General features: G+C 38.8%; 1 protein-coding gene across 4 annotated transcripts in view; it reads right to left on the bottom strand.

The window, feature by feature from the left end:
• The window catches only part of KIZ (kizuna centrosomal protein), a 114013-nt gene that overhangs the window by 78475 nt on the left and 13527 nt on the right, over window positions 1–22011 (bottom strand). For all 4 annotated transcript variants that reach the window (XM_007191883.2, XM_007191884.2, XM_007191885.2 and 1 more), the window contains exon 4: window positions 17612–17704. In XM_007191883.2, the coding sequence (XP_007191945.2) occupies window positions 17612–17704 (93 nt within the window). The remainder of the gene's footprint in view (window positions 1–17611; window positions 17705–22011) is intronic.

The raw sequence follows: 22011 nt of genomic DNA, 5'->3' as shown, positions 1-22011 counted from the left end.
GGGGCCTAAGCTGTCACCTCAGGCTTACCTTTCAAGGTAAGCTCTGGGCGAGCACTGACATGAAGGCTAAGGTGGAGCTGTAAACTGCCTGGATGACTGCCAAAGCCCCTTGGCAAAGATTGTGAGAATTACAGGTTTCAGGCATTTGAAGAAAGCTCTGTCTAATCATTAGCTGGTTACTAAGCTAACTGAACAGAAACTTCAGTGACCACACATGATGCAAAATACAGACTTTACACAATTCAGAAAATCACTAAGCAAGCAAACAAAAACAATAAACTGTAGGAAGGGGTGAATCTGACGTTCATTTTATTATTTAAAATGTCCAAAAGTTAACAAAAAATTATGAGATGTTAAGAGAAACAAGAAGGTATGATCTATACACAGGAGGAAAAAAAGCAGTCAATAGAAACTATCCCTGAAATCCTGAGGAAAAAGAACAAAGCAGGAGACATAACCCTCCCAGACTTCAGGCAATGCTACAAAGCTACAGTAATCAAAATGGCCTGGTATTGGCACAAAAACAGACACATGGATCAATCTAACAGATAGAGAGCCTAGAAATAAACCCACACACCTACAGTCAATTAATCTTCAACACAGGAGGCAAGAATATACAATGGGAAAAAGCAAGTGGTGTTGGAAAAGTTGGACAGCCACATGTAAATCAATGAAGTTAGAACACACTCTCACACCATACACAAAAATAAACTCAACATGGCTTAAAGACTTAAACATAAGACACAACACCATAAAACTCCTAGAAGAGAACACAGGCAAAACATTCTCTGACATAAATCCTACCAATGTTTTCTTAGGTCACTCTCCCCAGGCAATAGAAATAAAAACAAAAATAAACAAATGGGACCTAATCAAACTAACAAGCTTTTGTACAGCAAAGGAAACCATAAACAAAATGAAAAGACAACCTATGGAATGGGAGAAAATATTTGCAAATGATGCGACTGACAAGGACTTAATTTCCAAAATATACAAACAGCTCATACAACTTAACAACAAAAAACCAAACAACCCAATCAAAAAATGGGCAGAAGACCTAAATAGACTTTTTTCCAAAGAAGAAATACCAATGGCCAATAGGCATATGAAAAGATGCTCAATATCGCTAATTATTAGAGAAATGAAAATCAAAACTACAGTGAGGTACCACCTCACACCAGTCAGAATGGCCATCATTGACAAGTCTACAAATAACAAATGCTGGAGAGGGTGTGGAGAAAAGGGAACCCTCCTACACTGTTGGTGGGAAGGTAAGTTGGTGTAGCCACTATGGAAAACAGTATGGAGGTTCCTCAGAAAATTAAAAATAGAATTACCATATGATGCAGCAATCCCACTCCTGGGCATATATCTAGATAAAACTATAATTCAAAACGACACATGCACCCCTATGTTCATAGCAGCACTGTTCACAATAGCCAAACCATCTAAATGTCCACTGACAGATGAATGGGTAAAGAATATGTGGTACATATATACAGTGGAATACTACTCAGCCGTAAAAAACAACAAAATAATGCCATTTGTAGCAACATGGATGAACCTAGAAATTATCATACTAAGTGAAGTAAATCAGACAAAGACAAATACCACATAGTCTCACTTATATGTGAAATCTAAAATATGACACAAATGAAACTACCTGTGAAACAGGAACAGACTCACAGATATAGAGAATAGACTTGTGGTTGTAAAGGTGGAGGGAAGGTGGGGGAGGGATGGAGTGGGAGTTTGGGATTAGCAGATGCAAACTAGTATATATAGAATGGATAAACAACAAGGACCTACTTATAGCACAGGGAACTATATTCAATATCCTGTGATAAACCATAATGGAAAAGAATATAAAAAAGAATGTATATATGTAGAACTGAATCACTTTGCTGTACAGTAGAAATTAACACAATACTGTAAATCAACTATACTTCAATTCTAAAAAAATTTTTTTAAATAAAAATTAAAGAAATTATCCCTGAGGAAGCCCAAATGTTGGACTTACTAGACAAAGGCTTTAAATTAGCTATTTTAAACATGTTCAAAGAACTAAAGGAAATCATGTCTAAAAGAACTAAGGGAAACTATGGGAAAAATGTCCAAATAGAGATGATTAATAAAGAGATAGAAATTATTTAAAAGACAGAACCAAACAGAAATTCTGCAGTTGAAAAGTACAGTCACCAGAATGAAAAATTCACTAGAGGGGCTCAGCAGCAGATATGAACAGGCAGAAGAAAGAATCAACATACTTAAATACAGGTCAATTATGATTATCTAGACTGAGGAAAGGAAAGAAAAAATAATGAAGAGCAATAAACAGAACCTCAGAGACCTGTGGGATACCACTAAGCATACCAACATATGCATAATGAAAGTCTCAGAAGGAGAAGAAAAAGAAAGACACTATAATTTTGAAGAAATAATAGTGAAATCTCCCCAAATGTAATGAAAAACATTAATTTACACATCCAAGAAGCTCAACAAAGTCCAAGTGTAATAAATTCAAAGAGATCCTCACCTAGACATATCATAATCCAACTACTGAAAGCCAAAAAAAGAGAATCTTGAAAGCAAAAACAGAGAAGTGACTCCTCACATAAAAGGGATCCTCAATAAGAGTAACAGGTGACTTATCATCAGAAACTGTGGAGGCCAGTAGGCAGTAAGATAACACAATCAAAGCACTGAAAGAAAAAGACTATCAGTCAAGAATTCTATAGCCACCAAAATGTTCCTTGAAAAATGAACGAGAGGGGGCTTCCCTGGTGGCGCAGTGGTTGAGAATCTGCCTGCCAATGCAGGGGACACGGGTTCGAGCCCTGGTCTGGGAAGATCCCACATGCCGCGGAGCAACTGGGCCTGTGAGCCATAATTACTGAGCCTGCGCGTCTGGAGCCTGTGCTCCGCAACAAGAGAGGCCGCGATAATGAGAGGCCCGCGCACCGCGATGAAGAGTGGCCCCCACTTGCCGCAACTAGAGAAAGCCCTCGCACAGAAACGAAGACTCAACACAGCCATAAAAAAAAAAAATAAATAAGTAAAAATTGAAAAAAAAAATCCCAAAAAAAAGTTAAAAAAAAAAATGAACGAGAGGAACTCCCCTGGTGGTCCAGTGGTTAAGACTCTGCACTTCCACTGCAGGGGGCACTGGTCAGGGAACTAAGATCCCACATGCCGTGCAGCACTGCCAAAAAAAAGGTGAAATTAAGGCGCTCCTCACTAAACAGAAACAAAATTTGTCAAAACCATACCTTCCCTATATGGAATACTACAAGGAGTCCTTCAGGCTGAAATGAAAGGACACTACACAGTAACTCAAGTCTGCATTAAGAAATAAATAGCACTAGTTAGGGTAACTACACTGGTAAATACGTATTTAACTATGTTGGTACATATAAAAGCATAAATATATTTTTCGTGTAACTCTAGTCTTGTCTTTTAAATCATATAGGAGAAAACAAGAAAACATTTTTAATCTTACAGTGCAGTACCTTGAAAAGTACAGTAGTACAGTACAACAGCTGGCATACAGGGGCTGGCATTGAGTGAACAGGCAAGAAGAGTTACTGACTGGAAGAGGGAGAGGAGGTGGGAGATGGTAGAGCTGAAGGATCGTCAGCAATAGGAGACGGAGGGCAAGCTGCAATTTCACTCATGCCTGACGCTGATGGAACACATGTTTGCATCTTTGAAAGTTCAAAACTTGAAGGTTCGTATGTAGGGAACTTACAGTATATAGAAAACAAAGAGCAAAATGGCAGATGCAAATCCTACCTTTTTAGTAATTACATTAATTTTAAATGTATTAAATACTATAATTAAAGCCAGAGACTGGCAGAATGGATTTTAAAAAATGATCCAACTATACACTGTCTAATGAGACTCATTTTAGATTCAAAGACACAAACAGGTTGAAAGCATAGGGGCATAGGGAAGGGAAAAGATATATCAAGAGAGCCCCATGGAAAAAAAATATACTATGCAAACAGTACCAAAAGAAAGCAGAAGTGGCTATGCTAAAATCAGACACAATAGATTTTAAGACTCAAAACTGTTACTAGACACAGGACATTTTACAATGATAAAAGGGTCAATCTGTGAAAAAGATATAACAATTAGAAACATGTAAGTATATCTAACAACAAAGTCCTATCTGAAGCAAAACCCAACAATAATAGTTGGAGACTTAAATACTCTACATTCAATAATGGATAAAATAACTAAACAGAAGATCAATAAGGAAACAGAGGACTTGAACCAACTATAAACCAACTAGACCTAACAGACATATAAAGAAGACTCCACCTACCAACAGTAGAATACACAGAATATATATTCTTCTTAAATGTACATGAAACATTCTGCAAGATAGACCCATATGTTAGGCCATAAATCAAGTCTCAATAAATTTAAATGGATTAAAAGAAAGTTCTCTGATGACAACGGAATGAAATTAGAAATCAATAAAAGAAGGAAATCTGGCAAATTCACAAATATGTAGAAATTAAATAAGAAACTCCTAAATAATTAATGGGTCAAAGAAGAAATGACCAGAGAAATTAGAAAACAGTTTGAGATAAATGAAAAGGAAAACACAAGCTCCTAAAGCCTATGGGAAGAAACATTTAGAAGGAAATTCAGAGCTGGAAAAGCTTATTAGAAAGAAGAAAGAACTCAAATCAATAACCTAACCTTCCATGCTAAGAAAGTAGAAAAAGAAGAGCAAATTAAATCCAAAGCAAGCAAAAGGAAGGTAATAATAAGATTAGAGCAGAAATAAATGAATTAGATCATAGAAAAGCTGGAGACAATTGACAAAACCAAATGTTGATTCATTGAAAAGATTCACAGATTGACATACCTTTAGCTAGAATGACCAAGGAAAGAAGACAAATTACTAAAATCAGAAATGAAATTGGTACTTTGTTACCAACCTTACAGATAAAAAAAAAAGTAAGGGAATACTATGAAAATTGTTTGCCAACAAATTAGACAACCTAGACAAATTGGACAAATTCTTAGAAAGACACAACTACCAAAACTCACCCAAGAAGAAACAGAAAATCTGAATAGGCCTAAAACAAGTTAAGCAATTGAATTAGTAATCAAAAAACTTCCCACAAAGAAAAGCCCAGGACTAGAAGGCTTCACTGGTGAACTCAACCAGACATTTAAAGAATTAACACCAATCCTTCAGAATTAATACCAATCCTTTATAAACTCTTCCAAAAACAGGCGAGGAAAAAATATTTCACAACTCATTCTATGAGGCCAGCCATAATACCAAAACCAGACAAAGACATCACAAGAAAGAAAACTATAGACCAACACTTCTTATGAATATAGTTGTAAAAATTCTCAACAAAATGTTAGCAAACCAAATTCAGCATAATATACAAGGGATTATATCCCATGACCAAGTAGGATTTTTCCCAGGAACGCAAAGTTAGTTTAACATATGAAAGTTAAGTGATATAATACATCATGTTAATAGAATAAAGAACAAATAAAAACCCAAATTATTATCTCCATAAACACAGAACAAGCATTAGACAAAATACAACATGTGTTTATGATTTTAAAAAACTCAGCAAACTAGGACTAGAAGGGAACTCCCTAACCTGATAAAGTGCATCTATGAAAAACCCACAGCTAACTTCATAGTCAATGGTAAAAGACTGAAAGCTTTCTTTCCCTCAGATCAGAGTTAACATAAGAATGTCTGCTCTTAACACTTCTATTTAACACCATACTACAGATTCTAGCCAGGGCAGTAAGGCAAGAAAAAGAAATGAAAGGCAAACAAGATCAGCATTCTGTGTTCAAGCAACATGAGACTTAAAATTGTTGAGAGGGCAATACTCCCAAATTGATTTACACAGTTAATACAAACTCTAGCAAAATCCCAGCAGGCGTTTTTGCAGAAATTGGCAAGCTAATACTAAAATTTATATGGAAATAAAGGAACCCAGAATAGCCAAAACAATTTTCTAAAGAAGAGAAAAGCTGGAAGACGCACACTTCCCAATTTCAAAACTTACTACAAAACCAGGGGTAATTTAGACTGCACTGGCATAAAGATAGACATACAGATCAATGGAATAGAACTGAGAGTCCAGAAATAAATCCATATATCTACACTCAATGGACTTTTAAAAAGACATTATTGTTAGAGCAGTTTTAGGTTCAAGGCTAGAAGGGGCTGGAATTGTTATTTCCGTTCCTCCACGCAGGAGGCTAGCACCTTCTGGAGCTGGGTTTTTCCTTCCCTCAGGTCAGTCAGGCTCTGGCTAAACAGCTTCTCCTAAGGGCAGACCTTGTTAATAACAGAGCGTTCTGGCTCCTCTCCCCCTTCCCCTCCCTGACAGTCACTGTGAGGACCTGGTAGAACTAGGGGTAAAACTCACAAAAGTGTGGGGGGCCTCTGTGGCTGGGTCCCCCGGAGTTTCTCTCGTGGATCTGCCCACACTGAGCCTTGTCAGTCACAGTTCCGGTTTCTCCGTCCGGCATTGCGTCCTGCAGAGGCGTCAGCTCTGCTCTGGGAAGCTGTCGCTCTCTCTAGTCATCTCTTGGTCTCTCCAGAGAGAGACAGCATATTGCCCTGGGACCTCACTTCTCTGTCACATCTAAGAAGAGTTGTTGATTTTCGGTTTGTTCAGCTTTTTACTTGTTAGGATGGAGTGGTGACTTCCAAGTTTCTTACCCATTGCACTGGAAACTGACTACACTGTAATTTTAAGAGCTGCGTATTAACCTCTCATACAGATGTTCCATAAATTATTTAACCAGTCTTGTTTTCATGGACCTTGGTTTGCTTCCCACCACCTACCCTTCCAAACCATGTGCAATAATTATCCCTGAGTGTATGCCTCTCTGCACACATGTGAGTAGGACAGCCTCCTAGAATAGAAGTTGCTCCGTCAAGACTGCCTTATAGGATACTACTGTCCAAAGAGGCCATTATGTCATTATTAAGAATTTTTCATTATACCACATGGTTTAAACAGCAAAATTATATTAAGCAACATTCTGATTCATCAGTATAAACAGTATTTGCGACATAATATGTGACCTATTATCAGTAACAAAGAAGTATTAAAACAGGCAAAAATCACCAATTACCACTACCCTACTCTAACAACTACTTTCATTTTTCCTGTACTCAAACAAAAAGTTATTTAAATAGATGGCTCCAAGTGATGGGTTACTGTGGAGAGCTTCAGCTGGCTGTATGCTGAAGGGGACTCGAGTATATACACAATAGTGGTCATTTAGTGAAGACTTGAGGCCAATCAGTGATCAGACTTATGAGTTTGAGGCCTTTGATTTTTCACTTTCAAGACCGATTTAGGGAGTATTAATGAACTAACTCAGAACAGGGAGTACACCGCAACCCTAAGTACCTGTCTCTTTGTTGGTCTGCTTAAGGCCAAGATATGAAGTCAAAGGGTAGGCAGGTCTTAGAGATGAGAAAGCCCCCTGGGGAAGGACAAAGGAAGTGCCCCTGAGTTATTCCTTTCAATCAGTTCCTCTCTAACTCCTATGACCCACTAAGAGAAGCAAAAGACTCCAGGCCCATTCCCAGGGCCAAGACTGGAGAGAAACAACAAAATCTAAATGGTAACCTGCACAATCAACAAAAATAGCATGTACCCGCGATTTAAATGCTTACAGAACTGCAGAAAGCGAAAACAGTGACCACTTCAAGATGGCACTGTTAACAAAGAGTACTTCCTGAAAACAGAAGCTACAGCTCTCTGCGACGGGAAATAGTTAAATGCCAATTTTGCCAGACTTTTTAGAATACGGAACTCTGGTCCTCAACAAGCTCTAGTAATACACTAATTAATGAGAACATCACATATTAGTGTCTGTAATAAACCAATAAACAAATTGTTTATGGTTTGTCTGATTTGTTTTATCATTCTCTCCCCCCCTACACACATGCATATGTGTATGTGTATATACATACACACCATTTTCTCCTGAACCATCTGAGGCTAACTTGGAGACACCCTGCCCCCTCCCCCTGAACACTCCAGTGTGTACCTCCTAAGCACAGGGACATTCTCTTTCACGAGCAGAGTTCAATGACCAAAATCAGTAAATTTAACATTGATGTATTTTCCATTCCACAGTCCACATTTAATTGGCACAGTAATGCATACTGCCCCTCCCCCTCCCCTCTCCCCACTGATAACCATTAGTTTGTTTTCTAATATTTTTTGTGGCTTCTTTCACTTGGCATAACATTTTCACGGTGTCTCCATGTTGTATCAGGTGTAAGTATTCCATTCTCTTTAATGGCTGAACAATATTCCACTGCATGGATATATCATATTTTGTTTATCCATTTGTCAGATGATGGACTTCTGAGTTGTTTCCACTTTTCAGCTGTTAAGAACACTGCTGCCATGAACATCTGTGTACAAGATTTTGTGTTGGCATATGTCTTCACCTCTCTTGAGTGTGGAGTTTTTGGGTCATATGGTAACTATGTTGTGAGTACATTGGTACACAATGGTAACATTGTGAGGAACTGTGAACTGTTTTCCAAAGTGGCTACACCATCTTACATTCCCACCAGCAATTATTTAAACTTGCATAACAAAAAATGTACAAGAAACCTGCAAAAATTAATTGCTGCTCGCTATAAGGCAATGCTACGTTTGAAATGGCTCAGACAGCTGTCTGTTTTTTTTTAAATAGTCTGTCATTTTGTTTGCTTAGCAACAGGAAATAGGGTGGTCTTTAACCTTAAAATTCTGAATATTATTTTGTGTCTTCTCAAAGCAGCTTCTGAGCCAGGGAAGCTGAAGAAAAAAATGCTGTGTTTCACATTATTATTGACAGTGGTATAATACTAGGAAATGAAAAGTTTTTGAGAGACAGCTGTTATTGCCAAAGGAAGGAGTATGTGTCAGTGTTTAAGGATCTGACATAATGATCAACTTTTCTATACCTTCCTATTACTTTCTAGTAATAGGAAGTAAGTTAAGTATTTAAGATAAATCTGTAATCCAAGGTTTTAGTTCATTTCTTCCTTTTCCTGTCACAGTTATCCATCTGTACCTCTTAAAAAATATTGGAGAGGAGACGTTACCACTGATACCAAAGAAATATAAAGGATCATAAGACTACCATAAACAACTATATGCCAACAAACTGGACAACCAACAAGAAGTGGATAAATTCAAAAAAATCTGAACAGATCAGTTACTAGTAATGAGGTAGAATCAGTAATCAAAAACTTCTCAATAAAAAAAAGTCCAGGACCAGAAGGCTTCACTAGTGAATTCTACCAAACATTCAAAGAAGCATACATACCAATCCTTCTCAAACTTTTCCAAAAAAGCAGAAAAGGAGGTAACTCTTCCAAACTCATTTTATGAGGCCAGTATTACCCTGATGCTAAAGCCAGACAAAGATGCCACAAGAAAAGAAAATTACAGGCCAATATTCTTGATCAACATAGATGCAAAACTCCTAAAAAATATTAGCAAACTGAATTCAACAATATATATATATTTTTTGGCTGTGCCACACGGCTTGTGGAATCTTAGTTCCCTGACTAGGGCTTAAACCCAGGCCATGGCAGTGAAAGCACCAAGTCCTAACCACTGGACCGCCAGGGAATTTCTGACAATATATTAAAAGGACCACAATCAAGTGGAATTTATTCCAGGGGTACAAGGATGGTTCAATATCTGCAAATCTGTAAATGTGATACACCACATTAAGAAAATGAAGGATAAATACCATATGATCATCTCAATAGATGTAGAAAAAATATGTGACAAAATTCAACATCCATTTAAGATAAAAGTATCAATAAAGCAGGTATAGAGAGAACACACCTCGACATAATGAAAGCCATATAGGGCAAGCCCATAGCTAACATCATACTCAACGGTGAAAATGAAAGCCTTTCCTCTAAGATCAGGAACAAGACGAGGATTCCCACTCTTGCCATTTTTATTCAATATACTATTGGAAGTCTTAGCCAGTGCGATTAGGCAAGAAAAAGGAATAAAAGCCATCCACACTGGAAAGGAACAAGTAAAACTGTCACTATTTGCATATGATATGTATTATATATAGAAAACCGTTAAAGACTCAATCAAAAAACTGTTAGAACTAATAAACCAATTCAATACAGTTACAGAAAACAAAATCAATATGCAAAAATGTTGAGTTTCTATACCTGAATAATGAAATATCAGAAAGGGAAATTAACAATCCCATTCATAACTGCATAAGAAATACCTACGAATAAATATAACCAAGGAAGTGAAAGACTATATATTAAAAACTATAAGACATTAATGAAAAAAACTGAAGAAGACACAAATAAATGGAAAGAGATTCTGTGCTCATGGATTAGAAGAATTAATATTGTTAAAATGTCCATACTACTCAAAGCAATCTACAGATTCAATGTAATCCCTATTAAAATTCCAATGAAATTTTTCACAGAAACAAAACAATCTTAAAATTTGTATGGAAATGCAAAAGGCCCAAATAACCAAAGCAATCTTGAGAAAGAAGAGCAAAGCTGGAGGTATCATGCTCTTTTGTTTTGAAATATATTACAAAGCTACAGTAATTAAAACAGTATGGTATTGGCATAAAAACAGACACATAGATCAATGGAACAGAATAGAGACCACAGAAATAAACCCACACATATGGTCAATTAATTTACAATAAAGGAGCCAAGAATATACAGTAGAAAAAAAACAGTCTCTTCAATAAATGGTGCTGGGAAAACTAGACAGCCACATGCAAAAGAATGAAACTAGATCACCATCTAACACCATATACAAAAATTAACTCAAAATGAATTAAAGACTTGAATGTTTTACAAAATCATAAAACTCCTAGAAGAAAACATAGGTGGTAAACTCCTTGACATAAGTCCTTGGCAATGATTTTTGAATCTGATACCAGAAGCAAAAGCAACAAGAGCAAAAATAAACAAGTGAGACCAGATCAAACTAAACAGCTTCTGCACAGAAAAGGAAACCATCAACAAAAAGGCAACCTACTGAATGGCAGGAAAGATTTGCAAATGATATATCTGATAAGGGGCCAATATCCAAAATATATAAAGAACTCATACAACTCAAGAGCAAAAAATTATCTGATTAAAAAATGGGCAGAAAAATCTGAATAGACATTTTTCCAAAGAAGACAGAGATGGCCAAAAAGTACATGAAAACATGCTCAACTTCACTAATCATCAAGGAAATGCAACTCAAAACCACAATTACATATCACCTCACACGTTAGAATGACTATTATCAAAAAACAAGAAATAACAAGTGTTGATGAGGATGTGGAGAAAAGGGAACCCTTGTGCACTGTTGGTGGGAATGTAAACCGGTGCAGCCACTATGAAAATAGTATGGAGACTCCTCAAAAAATTAAACATAGAACTACCATATCAGCCAGCAATTCCACTTCTGGGTATTTAACTGAATAGAATGAAAACACTATCTTGAAAAGATATCTGTACCCCCATGTACACTACAGTATTATTTACAACAGCCAAGATATGGAAGCAATCTAAGTGTCCAATGATGGCTGAATGGATAAAGAAGTGGTAAAAATATACAATGGCATATTATTCTGCTATGAAAAAGAAAATCCTGCCATCTGCAACACCATGGATGGACTTTGAGGCATTATGCTAAGTGAAATAAGTCACACAAATACCATATGATCTCTCTTACATTTGGAATCTAAAACAAACAAACACAAACCAGGTTCATAGATACAGAGAACAGACTGATGATTGCCAGAGGTTGGGGGTGGGGGATGAAAGAAATGGGTACAATTTTTTTTAGTTTAAATAAATTGAAAACATACTGGGAGCTGGGGAAAGTGAGAGCAAAGCAAATGAATACAGTTGAAAATACTTTTCAAATCAGGAGTTCATCTTTACTAGCAGAAAGGGGAGAGGACATGCTGATGGAGCCAGCAGCAAGTTAAGAACTACTGTAATGGTGTCTCAGTTAATAATAACTGCTTACAGTTTTCAAAGCAGGTGGATCTTGAACATTATTGTACTTTGAAAAATATATTTATGTTATACTTCATGTTTTGCAGAATACTGCAGTAATTTTATTTTTTCTTATTATTTTTTTCCCCACAGATGAGGGAATTGGTAAGTATCAAGATAAATGCAGAATGGAAAAATGGAGCTGTCAGACCCAATTTCCAGCTTTTCACACAGTACAATTACTGCTCTTAGTTTCTATGTAAACAAGTCCTTAAGTCACATTGAGAAGATTTCCAAAAATCCCTTAATAAAAATTTACACATAACAATCCTGAAGGAATTATTTTACTTTATTGTGTGTTATAAAATGAATTGTGCCCCCCCAAATTCTTATGTTGAAGCCCTCCCCCAATGTGACTATATTTGGAAATGGGGCTTGGAAGGAGGTAACTAAGGTTCAGTGAGGTCTATTAATCTAACAGACTGATGTCCTTAGAAGAGGAAAAGACCCTAGATCTGCCTCTCTCCACACACGTGCACAGAGAAAAGGACACACGAGGACCCAGAGAGAGGACAGTCGTCTGCAAACCAAAGAGAGCTCTCACCAGAAACCACCCCAGCTGGCACCTAGATCTTAAGACGTCCAGCCCCCCGAAGAAAAGATAAATTTGTTGTTTAAGCTACCCAGAATGTGCTATTTTGTTATGGCAGCCCAGGCCGACTAAGACACCATGACAATGTGATTTTTAACTCTTCTTTTTGCCAATGGGATAGATTCGAGACTCAACCAAATTTTCACAACTGAGGCCAAGAGGAGATGTTACTGGCCACTAAATCCAATAGAGGTTGGAACTACCTAAATTTTTAAATGGGTCCATTAAATTCAGGCTTCAAAGGTATGTCCTGTAAGTTATTCTGTATTGTAATCACGCTAAAATCATCTATTATGAGTTGCTACCACCAAGGGCTTTACTTCTCGTTTCCTAATTGGTAGGTAGCCTCTCTGTCCCCACTCCCATAGGTAAGTGGTAGAAAGCCAGGGACACCCTCATACGGCCACCCCAGTGGAGAAGGAAGATGGCTGACGACAGTGACAGTGGGGACAGGGGCAAGAGGATCGCTGAACACGTGCCAAGCACTTACCAGGTGTCAAGCAGACTTCTATTCACTACCTTTTTAAACCCTCAAATCAACCATTGTTATTATACTCACTCCAGCAAGACTTACAAGGTCACACAATTTGCTCTCAGTCACAGGATCCAAACCCAAATACGAGGATTCCAGTGCCCATCTCTTATGCCGCAATACTCAAAACTGAATGAGTTAAACTCAAATTGTGTTACTAAACCACAGTTTTTTTTGAAAAAAAAAAATCCCCAATAATGAATCTGAAGTGTATGTCTAATTTCTTTTTTTTTTTAATTATTTATTTATTTATTTATTTATTTATTTATTTTTGGCTGTGCTGGGTCTTCGGTTCGTGCGAGGGCTTTCTCTAGTTGCGGCAAGTGGGGGCCACTCTTCATCGCGGTGCGGGGACCGCTCTTCATCGCGGTGCGCGGGCCTTTCACTATCGCGGCCCCTCCCGTTGCGGGGCACAGGCTCCAGACGCGCAGGCTCAGCAGCTGTGGCTCACGGGCCCAGCTGCTCCGTGGCATGTGGGATCTTCCCAGACCTGGGCTCGAACCCGTGTCCCCTGCATTAGCAGGCAGATTCTCAACCACTGCGCCACCAGGGAAGCCCCTAATTTCTTACTCAATTCAACCAGTGCAAAATCAGATCTCACTTGATTCAGCTGGACTATTATACCACCAAGGGAGACCATTTCACTCTCTCCCAAGGTTAGGTGAAAATGCAGCATCTAAATGAATAACTGAAATATTTCACATGATATGGCTAGGCTGTTTTTATCTGACCAGCAATTTCTCCCAACTTTCGAGGAGCATTTAACCCATACTACCTTGGAAGGCAGTGTAGCAGGATGGCTAATAACATGGACGCTGAAGCCACATGGTCTGGGTTTGAATTTGGGCTCTGCCTAGCAGTGTAGTCTTGGGCAAGTTAACCACCTTCTTTGAGCCTTCCTCTAAAATGAGGATACGATAGTATCTACTTCCAGGATTGCTGACAGGATTAAATGAGTTGATGAATATGAAGTGCTCAATGCTGCCCCTGACAAAATATGTGTGTAGTCACTGTTCCCCATTGTTAATATTAGGATTAGAAGCAGAAGTAACAAGCTGCATGGTCATTCTCCACGTGACTCTTGGAGGGAGGTTTACAACAGTGGAAGTGGAACTCCCCTACCAGCCTTTAGCCCTGTGATGGAATTCTCTGGTCCTCCACATTCTCCAGCCCTGGCAGAGTATAATCTTTCTGTGAAGTATCCAGCTCACTTCTGCTTTTAGTAGAACATATTTCACAGTGTAAGAGTTCAAAGAAACTTCACAAATCCCACCTAAAGGTTTATGCTCTCATTCACAAATGCCATCTCCACCTCTCCTGGGTGCATATGTTTTGATGTGTCTTTATGTGTATGCTCTAGTCACTGCTGATACAAAAAAGCTGGGCAACAAGAAGGACATGCCTAGAGACCAATGGAATGAGGGTTCACCCCAAAATAAAAAATGGCAAGGTATAATAGAGGAGAAGGATTACTATATTATAGTAAAATTTGTGAGGAGTCAAAGGGGGACCGGAACTTTGGCTTTTCTGGCTATTAACAACAACAACAACAAGCGTTTACTAAGTAGACTAATATTAGAAACAGATCATCCTGGGGGATGAACAGATCAATGATTACTTCTCTTCAGAGAACACATGACTCTGAAGAGCAGCCGCTGGATGCATGAAAACACTGGACTCCTATTATAAAACCGAGCTAAACTTCTACATTTAAAAAATAGACAACTTCTACCTGATCATTCTTCTTAGTAGCACATCCAAGTTGCTGCATCTGGTTGAAAGTTGCACAACCACTTTTTAAAGCTATCTTTTCATAACTCAGAATTATCATTAATTTGACAGCTCCTCTCCCCTTCATTGGCATTCTCCATCTCAATGGCCACCCCAACTCAGGCCCTCGGTTCATTCCTTGCGTCTGAATGAACCCTGGTTCTCTCGCCCCATGAGCTCCTTCCTCCAGGGCATCCTGCACAGCACTGCCAGCCCTGCCTTCCTGCGCCTGTGATGTAACTGCTCTGAGCCCCAGTCCTTGCTTCAGCTGCCCCATCACGCACGTGCACACACACTGATTCCAGGGGGCAATTTTCAATCCTTGAGCCTTGGACTGAGTTCCACGATGCCCCTTTCCAAGCTCATTTTCTCCCACTTCCCTGCAAGAATGTTCGCCTTTAGCCAGACTGATGGCTCCCCACCGGGCTTCCTGCTTCACTCACAACATCTTCAGACCCAAGAATGTCTATCAAATACCCAGCGACTGGCACCCTCCCCACCCTTCACGCCAGCTCACACACCACCTTCTCCCCTAGGCCGTGGAGGACTCATTGCAGAGGAAGCAAACTTTCTTTCTCCATGTAGCTTCTCAGCACACACTATCCCAGGCCTCAGAAAGAACATCGCTTTGTGGGAAGCACCTCGAGGGCAAGCATCGTGGCACTCCTAGAGGGACCGGCTGCAGCTTCTCAAACAGAGCACTCACTCAACAACGATCTACTGAATTCAACCACCGTGCTCAGGCCAGTCCCTGGAGACAAGCGCTCCGGGCACAGAGACTAACTCATGTGACTGCTGAAAGATAAAACATACCCCATACGGTAAGGAATTGTTGTGGTTTAGTGTAGAGTAAGTGTTAACTAATTCAGGGTTCTGCTGAAATATTTTTACCTTTTAATTGACAGAACATCAATGGGAAATTGAAAAAGGCAAGCTATGTCTCAAAATGTTACCTAATTGAGTCTTACATACAGTCAATAGTCAAAGCTTTTAAGGAGATGACACATTCCAGTAAAAAAGAAACACTTCTTATTATTCTATGTAACATTTTAAGGAGTTGTCAGCTATATGTCTCTTGCCCTAATTTTAAATATGACTTAAAAGAAACTATATAACTATATGTAAGGTAAGGAATCAGTAGTGCAAATATAAAAAAAAGTCTCCCGTTTTACTTAAGTACCATTGACACTGCCATACTAACAAGGTGTCTATCAGGAACAGCACAGAAAGAACAAACTGGATTATAGATAAAAAACACGTCAATTATTTCATGACCAAATGTCAAACAGAAAAACTGCCTGAATGTCTCAGAAGTCTATCACATCATACCACATTTGGTGTACATCTAATGGCAGAGAAATCATTTGTCATTAAAGGCCTTTTTATATAGGTCAGGGTTGCTGGGGCTTGGTGTTTTGTATCTTACAGTTTAAAGAATGCTCTAAAGTTCTAGGTTTTTTAACTTTTTAATCTCTGGGAAGGAAAACTAAAACTTCCTATAAACTCAGATTAATGCCTGTTAATGCACAGAAAAAAGAAAAACTAAAACCTTGCTCCTACTATAAAAACAAAATAGTGTGGCCTCTGTTTCTTTTCTGATAAGAGTCTTAAATACCAAACAGTTAACTGCATAATAACATTTACTGGCAGCCCGGCAGCCTGCTTAGCAGATATATAAAACAGGTAAAAGGAGAAAAAGTTAATTTCTTGGCTGAATGATTCCATCGGTAGCTATAGGGCAAACCTGAAAGTCTTTTAGTAAAGTAGCAGTTGATTCTTCTATCAATCTGTAGCACACATACTCTTCCAAGGAAAGCATTAAATATGAAAATCATATCCCGTTATCATCTGTTTCCAGCTTTCAGCCCAGTAAGCTTTTCTTAATGAATGCTGCAGCCTAAGGAGGAAGCACGCTGTTGGCTTCTCTGAATAATGGAGTGATGCTCCCATTTTTGCTTATTACAATATCGACTGGCTGAGGGGGTTTCACACATAGTCACAAGTGACTACTCTTGCCAGCATGCTCCAAGTTATTACAAGATGTTTTTAGACATTTCATCTAAAAGAGCTTTACTGCTTTTAGTGAAGAAAACATCTATGGTCTTGAGCAGAATCATTTATATGGAGATAGGCGGGAGGATTAGAAGCCTGCATTACGGCAGATACATAGCAGAATTTATTTAAGTATTCCTTGCCATTCTTTTTTGTCTGTTGCTGAGATATGCAATCCTTTCTTTCCACTTTATCTATGAAAAGGTTAAAATGTACAAAATTATGTATACAAAGAAAAGAAGCAAAATGCCACATTTCATTTACTTCTCATTTAAAACATTTCTGGAACTAAGAAAAAGGCAGTTCGAAAGCATTATTTAGAAAAACAAAATTTCACCTACTAACAACACTGAGGTTTTCTTTGGAATCTATCTCTTTTACAGCCACAGTGACTGCCTTTCAGCAAATTTAATTGAATTATACATTAAAGCAATACTCTATAAGCAAATGTCTTTAAATAATCACTTAAAGTTTAATCAGAAAGATCTTTGTAATAAGACGATTTTATTTACAACAGTATCCTAAAAGATGAACACGCCAAAAATCCTCTGTTAACAGAAAGTTTATCATTTTAATTTATTACCTTTTCTCTGTCTTCATCTTTCAGTTCACCTTTTTTTCCCAGGCTATCTTTTGTGAGTAGCTGCATCTTCTTAATTTGAGTCTCATATTCAATCTAAATATAAACAAAGTTTGATTTTGTGGAGGATATTATTACAACTAGCACCTATTTATATTTTTCAGACTTTACAGCATAAAAGGAACAGTAAAGAGAAAGTAAAAACTGATACTGCTGAGAAATTCAATTTATCTTAGAAAACAGACAATTTCACAAACAACACATCAAAAGCTGAATTCTATAAAATGTTACATGTTTTAAATAAAATAACATTTGATGGATTTTCACTTAGTCCTTCATCAATCTAGGAAATAAAACCTTGATATATTAAGCTATCATGAAAAATCCAGTTACTTTATCATGAAAGTTACACATTTGATGGTGCTTCTTCTGAAAAGTTCTGTCCTAAAAAAAGGAAGAGAAAGCAATCCTACTGATTTCTTATCTGTATGGTATCCACATAATATCATGGTCCTACTTGTCACAGCAACTGAGTATATTATTTGCTAGATCATCAACTGGAAACAAACTCCATTTTTTTTTTTTTTAAATATTTATTTATTTATTTATTTATTTTTGGCTGTGTTGGCTCTTCGTTTCTGTGCGAGGGCTTTCTCTAGTTGAGGAGAGCGGGGGCCACCCTTCATCGCGGTGCGCGGGCCTCTGACTGTCGCGGCCTCTCTTGTTGCGGAGCACAGGCTCCAGACGCGCAGGCTCAGTAGCTGTGGCTCGCGGGCCTAGTCGCTCCGCGGCATGTGGGATCTTCCCAGACCAGGGCTCGAACCCGTGTCCCCTGCATTGGCAGGCAGATTCTCAACCGCTGCGCCACCAGGGAAGCCCAACAAACTCCATTTTTTACGGATACAAATACACTGTAGATGTCAATGATCAGCACCATAGGCATCAAGTTTGCTCTCGTGCTAATAACTCATAAAGATGTCTGCGTCATTACCACACTATAATTGATGAAAGTGATTCCATCATAAAATGACTTTTTCTTAAAAGCAACGCATAAAAAGCACTTTGATTCATATGTTAGTAAGTAAAGCCTTAAAAAGTCTCTGCTTGTGGTCCATCACAGATAAGTATCAGAACATTTTCTAAATGAGGCAGTGATGTACTGCAATTGGAAACACACCTATAAGATAACCAAATTAGAAAACTGTTTTCTTAGTTCTCAGTCTGAACATAAAATAGGCCCGAACTTTTGTTTTGACACACAAAAAGTGAACAGACGATAATAACCAAAATTGACTTGTCTCCCTCAAACTATCTTAAAAGGTATTATATGCTGCCCCATTTTTAATATCAGTTAAGCAGGGATTTCTTTTTTCTCTATCAGAATGCTATTAACACAGTAGACTGGCAGTCATGATATAAATAGAGCCCTAATTAAATCAAAGTTTCATAAGGCCAGTAAAAATGACAAAACAAGCCAAGAAAAGATAAAGAAAGAAGGCAACTAAGAAAATACAATTTACATCTCTCTGTTCTATATCTACTCCTTTGAACTCAACAGATATTTAATTTTTAACCCCAAGAGCTTTAAACAGGCACACTCTACAAATTCCAAGAGAAAATACCTTTAAAAAGAGATGAGGGGTGATTTACAAAATAAACAGAGGTTTATTAAATAATAAACCTTAAGCAAAAATTCTTTGTTCCTGTGGCTACAAATGTTTTCTTATGCTCTTTGAGATCAGTTATAAACATGCAACAGGCATTGTACCTGATTTCCTCATTATGGGATCATTTCAGAGCCACAACTCCCAAAGACAGAGCACTTTCTCATGGAAATATACGAGTATTATTCAATTCATTTTACCGAAGCAAAAAAGTGCTAACTGCTTCAGGACTTCATAAAGAACAGCAGGGAAAGTATCGTCAAGAGTCCAATGCAGGGTGACTTCCCTGGTGATCCAGTGGTTGAGAATCTGTCTTGCAATACAGGGAACGTTGGTTGGATCCCTGGTGGGGCAACTAAGATCCCATATGCCGCGGGGCAACTAAGCCTGAGCACCACAACTACTGAGCCCTCGCGCTCTGAAGCCCACGCGCTGTAACTAATGAGCCCACACGCCCTGGAGCCCGCACGCCACAGCTAGAGAGAAGCCCACTCACCACAATGAAGAGCCACATGCTGCAAAAAAAAAATTATAAAAAAAAAAAAAGAGTCCAATGCAGATTGTTCTCAATGCATCTGAAACATCTGAACTGTAGCTACTCTTCCAAATTAATGATGCAAATAAACACTGTACAATGTATTTGAAATTTTACAAGTTACTATGATAAATTGATAATCGACACAAACTGTTAACTCTGCATGACCTAGGACCGTGGGTTTGCACCTACAACTGTCTTTGCTCTCCTTCTTTGCCTTTTATTTATATATACAGTAGTTGGTTATTATACATCCAATCCACCTCCTGAACACTGGAGAGCAGGGACTCTCAACCCACAGGGCTCCCCATTTCTACTTCCTCCTTTATCTGCTTTTAAACAAAGGGTTATATTATGTTTACAAGCTTTTTTTTTTTTTAAAGTTTGGGAAACATTGCATAGATGAATCTCTCCAAGACTTTCCAGCTAAAAATGCCTGATGAAGCAGTAGAACATGTGTCCTCATGTACATCTAGTTCTCTGACCATCAGTCTTTCAAGTCTTATTCCCTATTTCTCCTCTGAATCAGGTCCCATGGGCCTCTTCTATCTCCACAATACAGGAGGGCTTGCACTGCATCCTTTCTCTTGGGTGCAGCCTCAGGTCCCTGTTCCCTTCTTGCAATGTGGCCTAGATTCCTCACAGTCAGAGTTGCTGCTTCAGAGGCCAAACGACTCACGTCTCAGTAGCATCTGCTGGCCTAGAGCCTCTCTAAGGACAATCCTCTCATCTCCCAATCAGGAACTTGCTCTGTCCTGTACTGCTTCACAGCACTGGACTTGCTGCTGCCCACCTAAATTTAGGAGGCCTTTCCTACTCACTTCCTTACTCTGCACAGCTGATTCATTTCAGCTCAACTAATGAAATCTGCTGATGGTAATCTGGGGTCGTGGGAAGAGGAGGTGGAGGTCCTGGCATGTCTGGGATCTCTCCATACTCACAACGCGCCCCAGTTTTCATTGTTTCCTTCTTTTCTCCTGTATTCTTACATTCCTTCAGCTTTCCCTTGTCACATCACCACTTGCCTGAAAGTGCCACTATTACCTTTTTCATAAGCTTCCTTCTTTCACTGGTCTTTGAAATTGTACAGTAATTCTCAGTTACAGAGCTGAATTGACATTGAAGATCAGCTGGCCTGGCCTCCTCACATTACAGTTGAAGGATGGCTACAGAGAGTTAAATAAACTGATGTGACTCTCAGATGAATATGAGAGATTCACAGTCTTTTTGTTTTTCCCTCTCCTATTTTTTTCCAGTATATGGGCTTCCTCTTAAATGTGGAACTTTTACCAAAAGATATGGAGGAATATTTATTTATTCAACTAGGACATATTAACAGGCAAAAAAATGGGATTTGCTACAGACTTTGTCTTCCAACTATACTCTATTCCAGGAGCCAGAAGGTCATGCTCTGCCCACAGTGGCTGTCACAGTGCTTAGCAGGAATTGAATGAGAGCTCAAAAGATTCGTTCTCTTCAAATTTTATGCCCTATAGGCACATGTAACCTGATGACTGAATTTTCAACAAGATCACATCTTTAAATAATGACATTATGTCTTCAAAATGCCTCTGCTATCAAACACAAATGCTCCTGGGTGGTTTGCCATGGGTCCAATCACACACGTTCATCCTCACATAGTTGTTTACGGTCCATAAGAGAACAAAACAAGAACATGGAAGAATTACTTTTCAGTCAGTGCTTACTGAGCACTTACTATGTGCCACTGAGAGCACCGAAATAGTAAGACAAGGAGCTCACGGTGAGGTGGGGAAACAGACACGCAACAATGACAGTACCATGAAGGAGGTGCTTATGTAGATCATATGACATAGACCTACGGCAGCATAGAGGGAGCGAGGTCTCCTCTATGTCCTCCTAGTCGAAGGACATAGGAGAGAATGTGGTGCATTCAAGGAATTACAAACCATTCAGCACGTGTGTAGCAGAGAGAGTGCAGACGCGCACGTGTGGGAGATAAAGATGTAGAGGCACGGTGGGAAGACGTGGGGTGGGAGAGAGGGGGGAAGAGATGGGGGTGTGGAGGAGGGGAGGGGAGATGGCAGGAGGAAGACTGGGATAGGGGAGCAGGGGAGACAGGGGCGAGGGGTGGGGATGGAGGGAGAGGGTGGAAGGGGACAGGGTGGGGAGAGAAAATGTGCACATCTGTAGAGCTGTGTGAGAGGGACAGAGAGAGAAGAGAA

The sequence above is a fragment of the Balaenoptera acutorostrata genome, chromosome 15, assembly GCF_949987535.1.
Source record: "Balaenoptera acutorostrata chromosome 15, mBalAcu1.1, whole genome shotgun sequence".
Taxonomy (NCBI): Eukaryota; Metazoa; Chordata; class Mammalia; order Artiodactyla; family Balaenopteridae; genus Balaenoptera; species Balaenoptera acutorostrata.
Note: the sequence above shows the minus strand (reverse complement) of the source record. Positions and strands in the feature narration are given on the sequence as shown.